The 13,372-nt window shown below is 42.3% G+C and overlaps 1 protein-coding gene across 1 annotated transcript in view; it reads right to left on the bottom strand.

Moving 5' to 3' along the window:
- SLC2A13 (solute carrier family 2 member 13) overlaps window positions 1-12,454 on the bottom strand; it is a 467,906-nt gene extending 455,452 nt beyond the window's left edge. Inside the window, exon 1 of the mRNA XM_075599766.1 lies at window positions 11,456-12,454. Within this exon, the coding sequence (XP_075455881.1) occupies window positions 11,456-12,026 (571 nt within the window). The 5' untranslated portion in view covers window positions 12,027-12,454. The remainder of the gene's footprint in view (window positions 1-11,455) is intronic.
- Window positions 12,455-13,372: the final 918 nt, after the last annotated feature.

Below are 13,372 nucleotides of genomic sequence, written 5' to 3'. Positions count from 1 at the left end.
TGTAATTTTATGCTTTTTCTCCAACTCTGGGAGTGCAAGAATCTTATTTTTGGATACATAGTCGTCAGCCATTACCAACCTTAGCTCTTTATATTTACTAAGTCCCTTTGGGAGGCAGCCTGGGATTGCTAAATATGGGGGTCATTAGAGTGGGGGACGATGCCAAATTATATTTCTCCTTATTTCTTGACCATATCCTCCATGTACACCTCATTGCTCCCAGTTTTAATTTATCTGCTAGGCTCTCCCTCCCTCCCCCGGTCCAAAGGGTTGCCGGCAGAGAGGGGGGTCCTGCATAGGTAGACTCAATCCCCAGCCAGCAACTTGTAGTTGGGTCGTTCCACATTACTTGTTTTAGTTGGGCCGCCAAATAGTATTTAGTGATATCCAGGACTCCCAGACCTCCGCAATCTTTTGGAGCTATCAAAATTGTTCTAGCAACCCTTGGTCTTTTGTTTTTCCAGATGAATTGAAAAATTCTATTCTGGATATTTTTAAGTTCTGCTAATGGAATGTCTATTGGAAGCGTCTGGAAATATAGGAGTCTTGGCAGGATATTCATTTTAACTGTTGCTATTCTTCCTAGCCAAGAGATCTGATATTCGTTCCAGCTCTGAAGATCTTTTCAAAGAGAGGGGGATAATTGTGTTGGTATAGGGACTTAAAAGAGCTCGTTATCTGTATTCCCAGATATTGAATTTTTATCGAGCTCCATTTATAATTAAAGTTTGCCTGTAACAACTTAAATTCTGGTGCTGTTAATGAAAGGTTCAGTGCCCCCGACTTGTCCGTGTTAATTTTATATCCCGAAATTTTACTAAATTGGTCTAATTGGGATTGTAAGTTTGGGAGGGACGTCAGTGGATTGGACAGGGTTAGGATAATGTCGTCGGCAAACAGGGATATTTTGTAAATTGTCTCTCCAATTTCGATACCTTTGATATTCCTTTCGTCCCTAATTGTTGCTGCCAGGGGTTCTATGGAGAGGGCGAATAGAAGCGGAGATAAGGGGCATCCTTGTCGGGTACCATTAGTGATTTTTATGGGGCTTGAGTCTCCTCCTGGGAGTTTCACGACTGCTGTGGGAGTTTTGTATAGGGCTCTGATCCCCTCTAAGTATTGGCCCCTAAATCCGAATTTGATCAAAGTTTGATCTAAAAAATCCCGCTGTATCCTGTCAAATGCTTTCTCTGCATCTAGGCTCAACAGGATAGCCTTCATATTTGAGAGGTGTACATGGTCTATAAGGTTGATAATTTTCCTAGTATAATCAGAGGCCTGTCTTCCCGAGACAAACCCGACTTGATCTATATGAATTAGACTGGGCAATATTGGGGTGAGTCGGTTTGCCAAGATTTTGGTAAAGAGTTTTAGATCCGAATTAAGGAGGGCTATGGGGCGATAGTTACCGCATTGTAATGGGTCTCTCCCTTCCTTGTGTATGATTGCCAGATTTGCTTTAGACATTGTTGTCAGAATATCTGCTCCCCCTAGAAACGAATTTAACATATCCAGCATATATGGGGCTAATACCTTCTTAATTTTTTTGTAGTACTGGTTTGAAAAGCCATCCGGGCCCGGCGTTTTACTAGCTTTTAATTGAGCAATGGCTTCTAGAAGTTCTTCCCGTGTTATATCCTTATTTAGTTCTAAATGGTTTTCTTCTGTAAGTTCTGGAAGTTTACACTTTGGAATCACATTTTTAAAGGGAAAATGCTCACAAAATATAGCAGATTACACTTAAGGAGATAAAAAACAACACAATTTGTAATTCAGAAGTCAGCATTTACCAGCATCTTCTCTTTCCTATTATAATATAGCCATACTCACGAGGAATATCAAACGGTCATCTTGTGTTCTCTAGCATGCAGTCACAGCCCAGTCCTATTGAGACCCCAAGACCAATACAGACAATCCCATAGGTTACCCAATAAGGATGTGAAACTGAATTTTAAAAAAAGGGCTATACCAGCTCACAAAAATAATTCCAATGTATACAAAATACAATATCATCCCATCGCCGATGTAAACAGGTGTCTATAGAGTCGGTATTTCATATGCTGAAATAGAACACACACTCCCAAGTTCCAACGTTCCCGTGACACAATGTCTCGTATTGAGAAACAAGCATTGCATACTTCAAATAATGATTAGTCTATTATCAAACCGAAGATCGAGACAATAGGCCTGGCATAAGGAATGCCTTTACCACTACAGTATGATTCTACTTTAAAAAGTATCAAGTGCCAATGATTTAATTTCATTTATATTTTAATTTTATTTATAAAAAAATGTTACCACATTGAGTTACCTCTTGTTTTCAAGTACAGTATATCCTGGGCACAGAGTTGCAACAATACATGTTACATTAAAAGAACAGAGTTATACAGTCAATTCACAGACTGGATCAGTAAGGATATTTCAATTTTCAATTTTCTCAGGGTTGCATGTCATAGGCCTCCCATCCATCCCCCTTATAAACCGATTATATCAGTAATTGATTCTGTTATGCACCCTATTGCGCAAATCACAGATTTTTTTTTCTGCAACATATTCTTAAGATTCCTTCCTATGTGATACAAATCATTTTTTTCTCAAGACTTAAATCTTTGAATTTTGCATCACATAATTGTACATTGGTTTCTGTGGGTATCTCCTCCTTGTCCCCAATCATTTCAAATGAGTGCAGATATTATTAAGCTAAAGAACACAGGTACATTTCCCTGAGTATTTGATGTCCTCTACAAGTTATTCTTGAAACAAATGTTGAGAAACAGATTTTTTTTGCAAATTCAAGCTACCACCATGGGGAGCCTTGCTGCACAATCATACACAGATCTTTACATGGGTTAGTTGGAAGATAAAATCATTTTGGGGAATTACTCGGAAAACACTATATTTTATACTGCATTGTGGGAGGAACGATTAAACCTAAAAGGACAAAGATTCTCAAGACAATTAAATACTTTGAAACTCCATCAATTTGTGAATTTTGTCATTAAATGGTCTTAGTCAAACTTCAGTTAAAAACAGTTGTCTGGAAAATGTCTCACTATTGTGCGGTATTATACAAGCCTATAAATAAGTCATGTTTCAATTTACAGTTGAGGCAACAGAGTTGACCAGAAAGGCCCGATATTGTCTGTCACAACGATCAAGCAATGCCTTTAAGTCAAACAAAAATGTACTGAATTCCACGTCAGATTATTGCAACTTGAAAAAAAAAAATGGTTTAATATACAGTAATATCAAACTGCAAGACACCGACATGTCACCAGGACAATCTCATTCGTCACAAGCTTTCCAAAGGTTTAACAAAAGTATGATGTTGCAAGAAGTTGTTCAAGAAATATGATGTATATGGACATCTTGGATACCGTGCAAAACCAAAAACCTATTGCACAGCGAATAATTATCACTGCCACATAGATGTCAAAGTAAATCTACAGGTTGTTGTACATGGTTACCGTGGTTCCAATATTTAATTTCTCTGAAACGAGTCAAGCATATTGTCTGAAAATGTAAGACAAGTTGCAAAATAATACATTTAACGTTTTGTATCAAGAATCTGGTCGATGAGATTAGCACATCAACATATAAAAAAAAAAGTTTAAAAAAAAAATGAATTCCAGGATGGGGGTCTGCACCAATTTGGTTTAAACTTCTGGGATATCTAAGCAGTTGTGCAGCGAGACATGTGCGGACCCCCCCCGGCAACATTTTGCTGGCTGCTCCTGCGTGTGCCGATCACACATTCGCAGTCAGGGACAACTATGCGAGTGTGCCCCCGAGCTTTGCCCGAGCTATAGCTATACCACTATATCTAACTTAGGATGGCAGAAACGTAGTCAAATTTTTATCAGATTCTGTCAAGGTGAGTGGCCCGTAGAGAGAGAAAACAAACACAAATAGACCCCCCCCCAAAAAAAACTAAGTGTACACAAAGTCTAGTTAATATCTTCGCTCGCTCACCTTGCCTGTTATTGTCACTATACAGATTATATTTATGGCGTGGCTCGAATACCATTCTTAAATTCGCTTTTGTAAATACGGTTGACCCCAAAAATGGTGTTTAATCCAGAGATTAGTACATCAGATTAATTTTCTGCACGGTTATGCTAGAGAATGGAGCTATTTCTACCACCTTTTATCAGAAATACTGCATTGTTGATTTATAAGAAAAAGATCTACAGGATTTATTGGTACAAGCAGACCACGTGTACAAATACAGACTGATTGGGAATCTATTCTCACAAAAGAAAGGATGTTTTCCATGTAAAAATTGTGATGGGTCATACAATGTAGCCTAATAACTTTTAGCATCCATAAAGTGGCAAGAAATATATAAATTCTTATGTCAATTGTATAAAAATATGACCACCAAAGTGAGGAGGAACACAGTGCACTGAACGGGCTAAGACATCAAATTTGTTAAAAAAGTTTATTGATTGAGAGGAGTAAACGGGACAAGTAACCTCTTTGGCTGGGACATTGCGGTTTCCCCACACTTCCCCAAGTACCCTTATTTTGGAGGTAGTCACTGTTGAGTCTCTGGCCACTGGTGGAGGTTATAATATTCTCAGGAAAATCTTCAATCAATATATTTGCTATAAATAGAACATCTTATTTTTGTAAGACTGGTGTGCCACAGTATTTTGCTATTTTATAGGACAGGTCTCACACAAATCATTTATAACCTTGGAATTACATTTTAAAAACAACAGTGTCATAAACCAATCCATAGCTGCCACAGGTGCATGTATTTTAATACATTTTTATAGTCTTCGTTTGTCATTACTATTCCCTAGATTTTTATTATGTAGTTTCCACAATTGGTTTGACATGGTGAATACTATTGAGACAATGGTACAGCCACATAAGGACTTCTGTGAAACACTGCAGGTGGTGAAGAAGCATTGGACCCTCTTCACTATTGCGAGTTAACAGAGGACTTCATATTTTGTTGCATCACCAACTGGCTTCCCAAGGCTAAACTAGGACACAAATTCACTACAAACAGAACACAAATGTTTACCACCTATTCATGCATTCATCCAATTAACTCGGTGATGGCAATGTTATCTTTAAGGAGGTAGTCCATCCTAGGACAAGTGTACTAAGCACAGTGTTATGTTTAATGGTTAATATTTAGCAGATATTAAAACACATTAAGTGTAAAAATGCATACTCTTAAAGCTCAGCACATATAGACACAAAAATAGGAGTGCATGAAAAGGAGAACCAGAAAACCGAAATTAATACATATATCTTTATAATATAAAACAAAAGTTACCACAAAAAATTGTATCACAATGAGAATCATAAGACACTACATTCAAAACGATCCTATCGATCGAAGGACGTCCGTGACACCCACCAAGGATAGGGTACGATGGCGGTATTAAACCTTTTGTTAGCAAGGAAGATAATTTCAAAGCCACCCTGGTGAATGGCTACTCTGCCCAGACTGAGCGGCGCCAGGTAGAGGGGACGGGTTTCATATGCTAAGCAGCCAAGGTGCAAAGTTGGCACATGCCAGAGCAGACTGAGAAGCTGCTCTGCCAGGTTTGCAAAGTAATGGCAATTCCGTGATAAGGGGAAGGAATTATTTCCACGGGGTTGATTGGCTGCATGGGTTAAGTATAGGCCTGTTTAGTGCATAAAAAACCCTGCAGCCCATGGGAAGAGAGTTCCATCATGTAACAAGAATCATCATGCAGTGAAAAATCCATCCTGTAACCAGGCTCAACAGTGTAACTAGTAAGTGTATTTTTCGTTGTAATTGTAAATCAAGCTGTGTATGTTCTTTCTGTAAATAAATCACAATTTATTTTATCTCTTTCTTTGCTTAATCAAAGGATCCAGGTTTTGGTGTTAAAAGCATTGGTCTCCCATGACAATGATTGACTGAGCAGTTACTAGATACAATTGGTGCACTGCTAGAGAGAGGGCGGGGCTCAAGAGCCAGAGCCTATCAGAAGAGGAAGGGGGCTGTCAATTTGGAAATGCTTCCTACAATAGAAACATTAAAAAAAATGTCTTTAAAAAACATTTAAAAAAAATAAAATGCTACAAGTATTTTCTCATAGTACAGAACTGATTTATGAAAAAAAAAAAAAATACATGTAGGATATTGCTTGAAAAGCTGCTTTAACTTCACTTTTTCATGGTAAGCACAAGTTGACAGGTTTTTACAGTTTTTTAATTTTTTTATTTTAGTGATGATGACTGTGGGTCTTGAAAACTAGACGTGAATTGTAATCGTTCTGTCCATTGTTTATATTTTTTATACAAAGCTTTCATTAGTCAACCAGAAATACATAAATAGCTGATATGCTTCAATTCAGTGCACCCTGATAATAAGGTAAGTTAAATATGATGTAAATGGACAAAAAACTGTTAGTTTAAGGTTGATTAAATATTTCTGGCACGGTCCCTTCAGAAAAAAACTCCCCTCACGGACACCTTGCTGCATCTCCATTAGCTTGAAAAGTATGGTTATATATTCTCTATAAGAGCCAGTCACATACATGATTCACTAAAACTTGAAAAAGGTGCTATTCTTTCGCTTGTGGTTGATTTAAAACAATGTCCGCTCCTCACACAAGGTGTCCAGGTCCAGCTGCAGCTCTACATCTCAACATTACAAATAAAAGGGGAAACCGTGTATTTACAAATTACCTGCAGATTCTAAGATTCACAAACAATCCCAACAGAAGAGATTTTTCAGTTACTATGGCAACAAAGTAAAATATGCACGTTTGTTTTTTTATTTATTTCAGTGATCGCAATTCATCTACATTAAACACATCCGCACAATTACTCACTTTGCCCAGATTCACTAATTGGTGACAAGCTTTAGCACAACTGAATTCCCATTGACTTGACTAGGATTGTGCTCCCCAGCAGTCAAGCACTCAAATACTGTACTACTTTTCAATGGCATTTCCACCTCCAGCCAAGATCACTTTGTGCCCTGTAGAAAGCAGACACACATACAGACATCCAATACTTGCACAGACAGCAGCTTTTGTACATCTTGGAGATAACAATCCTTGTGAAACGAGGAAAAAGCTGGACTTGACGCTTACTCCTTTTAACTATGGCCATGATTTGAAACCATAAAAAGGATGGTCGAGCAGCACAAACCAGTTTCCAGTTAAACGTCTTTTGGCGCTTTTAATGCAACGCTGAAGCTAAACACCTAAAACAAGTTTGCCGTGTTAAAGTTATTTACAACAAAAACTTAACTGTTTTATAAATTGATCCATTTCTGAAGGCAACTAAAATACTATTATGGAGAAACAGAACACTATTATTTGTAATGAAGCAATAGAAAAAAAAACCTGAATTAAACAATCACTTACATGGGGGCCCAACTATTTGCTGATGTGACATCCCTAAATATGAAGAACGTAATTGAATAAGCGCACTGACACGTTGATATTTAAAACTCAGAGATAGAGATAGAGAGAGATATACTGTATATATAAAGAATACTGTGGTGCATGTAAGCGAAAGACTGGTAAAGTCTCAACTTCCTTCAGAGAACCCAAAGCCTAGATATTGAAAGATGAAGTGTGGGGGGGCAGTCACTTAATTTTAAGAAAAGGAGGACACCAATCCAAACAGTGTTTGTATTTCAGTGTACATACACACAGACAAAGTGACAATTGCCGTAGGTTAAATAGACGTGCTGTATACAAAAATAGAGAGAACTTGCATAGCTGACCCACTTCCCCCGAAGAGACTTTATGTTTACATCGAGTCTCTTCGGGCGAGTGTCAGCTATGTAAGTTCACCCTATTTTTGTATACAGCACGTCTATTTAATCTACTGCAATTGTCACTTTGTCTGTGTGTATGTACACTGAAATACAAACACTGTTTGGGGTAGCGAACGTGTCCTCCCTTTCTTAAAATTAAGTGAGTACTTTTCTCCCGCACCTTTTAATCCCAAAAACTACACTTGCCTAGGCAAGAAAAGGACCCCTTTAGAACAAGCACTCGTATGGTGATGAACGTAAGTGAATAAAATAACCTTTATTAATATAAGGGTAAAATGGGTGAAGGGATAGACACACAACACTATTAAGAAAAGTATTAAACTAAATACCTCCCAGTCCTATGTACCAGACTGGTTGCAATATGAGTATAAGGAACCTTGTGGAAACTGGCACATGCAAAATAGATGGATAGCTTGTGCCTCAGTGTGGTATGTGTGTTGGAACCAGTCTCGTGTCTGTCAATGATGTACCGGACAGACACCTGTATGTATAACCACGACTGATTGAATTGTTACTCTAAGAGAGTATGCGGTAAAGTTAGTAGTGAGTGATCAGTGCACAATATCTCAAACTCACATACTGAATATTTCCAAAGGTTGGTATACCTAGAAATAGTACTCAAATCTTTAGGGTAAACAAACTAAATGAAATAAAAAAGGTGCTTAAAGGCAACGCAGGGTAATAAAAATGAACACTAAAGCTACTGTGTAGCTAGGGAAAAAAGGCTTCAAACTGGGAGCCTTGGACACCCTATTGGGTTAAGTACAGGCATACCCCGCATTAACGTACACAATGGGACCGGAGCATGTATGTAAAGTGAAAATGTACTTAAAGTGAAGCACTCGCCTTTTCCCCACTTATCGATGCATGTACTGTACTGCAATCATCATATATGTGCATAACTGATGTAAATAACGCATGTGTAACAGGCTCTATAGTCTCTCTGCTTGCGCACAGCTTCGGTACAGGTATGGAGCCGGTATTGCTGTTCAGGATGTGCTGACAGGCGCATGCGTGAGCTACCGTTTGCCTACTGGGCGACATGTACTTATTCGCGAGTGTACTTAAAGTGAGTGTCCTTAAACTGGGGTATGCCTGTATGCACAAGGTCTCCCACAGGGCACGCTAACAGTGTTTAGTTAATGCCATAGAATGCCTAAGCCTATGTTGAAGCAGAAAAACAAATGTATAATACAAAATACACTGTAGACTGCTACTCAGGATCCTCCGTGGGAGCAGCACAAATGGTACAGTACAGGTAAGCAGGTATCTGGGGATATTGCTGATACTATTTCTAGGTATACCAACCTTTGGAAATATTCAGTATGTGAGTTTGAGATATTGTGCACTGATCACTCACTACTAACTTTACCGCATACTCTCTTAGAGTAACAATTCAATCAGTCGTGGTTATACATACAGGTGTCTGTCCGGTACATCATTGACAGACACGAGACTGGTTCCAACACACATACCACACTGAGGCACAAGCTATCCATCTATTTTGCATGTGCCAGTTTCCACAAGGTTCCTTATACTCATATTGCAACCAGTCTGGTACATAGGACTGGGAGGTATTTAGTTTAATACTTTTCTTAATAGTGTTGTGTGTCTATCCCTTCACCCATTTTACCCTTATATTAATAAAGGTTATTTTATTCACTTACGTTCATCACCATACGAGTGCTTGTTCTAAAGGGGTCCTTTTCTTGCCTAGGCAAGTGTAGTTTTTGTTATCAGATTCCTCTACCCCTGGCACCGTCTCTTAGACAGTAGCTTGAGCTTACCTCCCCACTCCCCATTAATTGACCTTTTAATCCCAAAATATGAAGCCAAATTGCAATAGAAAAGGCAATACACAGCAATTAATGCTATTTTAGGACCAGTATTAATCAGAGCCCATAACAAGTACAGTGAGATTTAAAGGTGATAGCAATGCTAGGAGCACCACTACTGTATTATTTATGAAAATACCACTTCTCTTTAGCCATAAAGGAAAATGGGTGTATTACAAAACTGCTTCCCCCTAATACCTTTTTGGAACATAAATATTGTATAATCCTTTATAAAATATGACATCCAAAGAAGCTGAGCTGCAATGTTTATCTCCTACACTGCAAGAGTGCCTAGCAATTAAATAGGAGACAGAGATTAAAAAGTGTGATGGACCCACGCGCCAGGGCAACCAACCACTCCGCAGTCACCCACGCGCCAGGGCAACCAACAACTCCCCAGTCATCTACGCGCCAGGGCAACCAACCACTCCCCCAGTCACCTACGCACCAGGGCAACCAACCACTCCCAAAGTCACCTACGCGCCAGGGCAACCAACCACTCCCCAGTCACCTACGCGCCAGGGCTAACAACCACTCCCCAGTCACCCACGCGCCAGGGCAACCAACAACTCCCCAGTCATCTACGCGCCAGGGCAACCAACCACTCCCCCAGTCACCTACGCGCCAGGGCAACCAACCACTCCCAAAGTCACCTACGCGCCAGGGCAACCAACCACTCCCCAGTCACCTACGCGCCAGGGCTAACAACCACTCCCCAGTCACCCACGCGCCAGGGCAACCAACAACTCCCCAGTCACCTACGCGCCAGGGCAACCAACCACTCCCCCAGTCACCTACGCGCCAGGGCAACCAACCACTCCCCAGTCACCTACGCGCCAGGGCCACAAACCACTCCCCAGTCACCTACGCGCCAGGGCTACCAACCACTCCCCAGTCACCTACGCGCCAGGGCTACCAACCACTCCCCAGTCACCTACGCGCCAGGGCTACCAACCACTCCCCAGTCACCTACGCGCCAGGGCCACCAACCACTCCCCAGTCACCTACGCGCCAGGGCCACCAACCACTCCCCAGTCACCTACGCGCCAGGGCCACCAACCACTCCCCAGTCAAATACGCGCATGGGCTAACAACCACTCCCCAGTCACCTACGCGCCAGGGCTAACAACCACTCCCCAGTCACCTACGCGCCCGGGCTACCAACCACTCCCCAGTCACCTACGCGCCAGGGCTACCAACCACTCCCCAGCCACCTACGCGCCAGGGCTACCAACCACTACCCAGCCACCTACGCGCCAGGGCTACCAACCACTACCCAGTTACCCATGCGCCAGGGATAAAGCAATTGTTTTTATCCTTACAAAAACTATAGTCCTACTTGCCCTGTAAAGACAAATGATTTACTTTACAAAGACTAGGTTCCCATGAGGATGAGACTTGACTGTATGATATCAACAGTTCTACAGAAAATGTATATACACATGTAAATTTGAGTAACTGGGTGCTGAACCCTCTTTTTTGCTGCAGGACGGGCCAGAAACTCATTTGAGTGGTTAATATACATTTCTAAGCAGTTCGGGGAGCGGTAAGCAGCATTGATTGGCCTAAGGGGCCGATGTCCCAGTCAAGCCAGATGGGGGTAATCCTCGGCCACTGGACACTTTAGAATGACCCCCTTTAAGTGACATGTAACATCTGTGGTCCCATAGACTTAAACCGAGCCTTAAGGATAAAAGTCTGAACTTTTTCTATTTAAAATGCCATTTTTGATGCATATCCTAGCCACAACCCCCCCCCCCCCCCCCCCCCCCCTGATCCAGGTGACTTGACATCTCGCCCTGTAAGTTTGATGTCAGCTTCCCCTCCAACTTACCGATGCCGAGTCCCACCACCACGCGTCCCCCGAGCAGCGTCTCCTTATCGGGGGCGGCGGCCAGCACCGCGGCGCCCACCGTGAAGAGGAAGCTGGCCAGCAGAATACACGGCCGGCGCCCCAGCAAGCCGTTCAGCCCCCCGCCGGCCAGAGCCGACACCGCCGCCGCCCCCACCGTGCTGGAGACCAGCAGCTCCTGCCACAGCGCCGACAGGTTCATCTCCTTCTTCAACAGCAGCATGGCCCCCGACACCACCCCCGTGTCATAGCCGAACAGAAAACCCCCCAGGGCAGAGAACACCGACACCACATACACAAAAGCCGGGGTCTCATCCTGCTGAAACTGCCGGCGGGCCGCCCGCTCCAGGTCCCCGGCAGAGGATGGGGCTTGTCCGGAACCCGCCGCTGCTGCTATTCCTTGACTGTTGATGCTGGTGCACGAGTCCGCAGCGGCGATCAAGCTCCTCTCTCCGACTCCCTCGTCCTGCTTCCTCCTCTTCTTCTTCTCCCCCATCAGGTTGCTCAGGCTCCGCAAGGTGTACTCCACATTATCGCTGGCTTTACGGGACATAGGTGAGGGGGGGGCGCTCTGCCCTGCTGCTGCGCTCAGATCCCCCTTGAAATGAGGGAGCGCGAGGCGGCCACTGGACCGTTGGAATCCCAACGGCTGAAATTCAAAATCCCAACGGCCGAGGTTCCAGCGTCAACGGCCGTTCCACTCCGGGTGCATCCGTGGCGGGTGGACAGACCATATGTGTTTGTGTGTGTGACTTTCACCTTTCTCCTGTCCTAGCCAGGCTGGGGGAGAGAGGCGTGCCGAAGTCAGCGCCGTGGCATTCAGGAAGACAGCACGCGACTTTCTCGTTACTTTTGCGCGTGTTTGTGTCTGTGTTTCGGTGGCTCTGATTCTGAAGCGGCAGATACGGAGCGATGGACGAGCAGAGAGTGACTGAACATTGGAACCGGAGAGGAGAGCTGACAGACAGCAGGGGGCGTGGTCTGAAAGTCACGTGAGAGGCGGCAGCTGATGTTACTGACGTCACAATGGCGCCTTTTTGACGTAGAGACATTCTCTCAGGCATTCTGTGTAGTGGTTGAGCTCAGCTGAGTTTCAGTTTCCTTTCAACTTGTTGTTAGCCCGGCGGTGGATGAGGACGTGTTGATGGGTCGAGAAATGGATGACCCTCTGTCACTGGTTACTGCTAGATTGTAGAATCAGTCCTCTCATTACATGGCGTTGATTACTGCAGTAGACTGAAAAGATATATATATATATTATATATATGATACTAGAAAAACATATCGAGTAACGCTAATTAGGAGGGGGCCAAAAACTTGGTCTTCAATTACATAAAGACAAAATAAAGTAAAGCGGGGTTCTAAAGAGTACCCTGGTGAAAGTAGCCTAAAAATACAACAAACACAAGTCAAGCACATCAAAATAAAGTCACACCAGTCAATGTAATGACTTAATATTTATACTACATCAATCCAACGTTTTGGTGTGCTTGTGTTTGTTACAATCATAGATATGAACAGACAGCTGTCAGAAGAAGGAACAGCATACAAAATCAGACACTAACTCAGACCCTGGGATAGCAACTTTATCTCCCTGTGCCTCCAATGTATGGCACAGGTGTCTAAACTTCATAGTACTATCTAAAATGCCAGTGCTTAGTGACATAATATATACAATAACTAAGACATACAGTCAATACAAATATAGGATAAGTATCTGTTGTCTAAATTTAACACAGGTTGAACCTGTTGGACATGTCTTTTTTTCAACCTCATTTACTATGTAACTATGTAACCAGTGGTTTCAACAATCTCCCCCTAATCACCTTGTGAAGTGTTTTGTAGCACCAGAAAGTGTATTGTGGCATAATAAATATGAACTACAATATCATAAGCCAC

This window comes from Ascaphus truei, chromosome 5, assembly GCF_040206685.1.
Source record: "Ascaphus truei isolate aAscTru1 chromosome 5, aAscTru1.hap1, whole genome shotgun sequence".
Lineage (NCBI taxonomy): Eukaryota > Metazoa > Chordata > Amphibia > Anura > Ascaphidae > Ascaphus > Ascaphus truei.
Note: the sequence above shows the minus strand (reverse complement) of the source record. Positions and strands in the feature narration are given on the sequence as shown.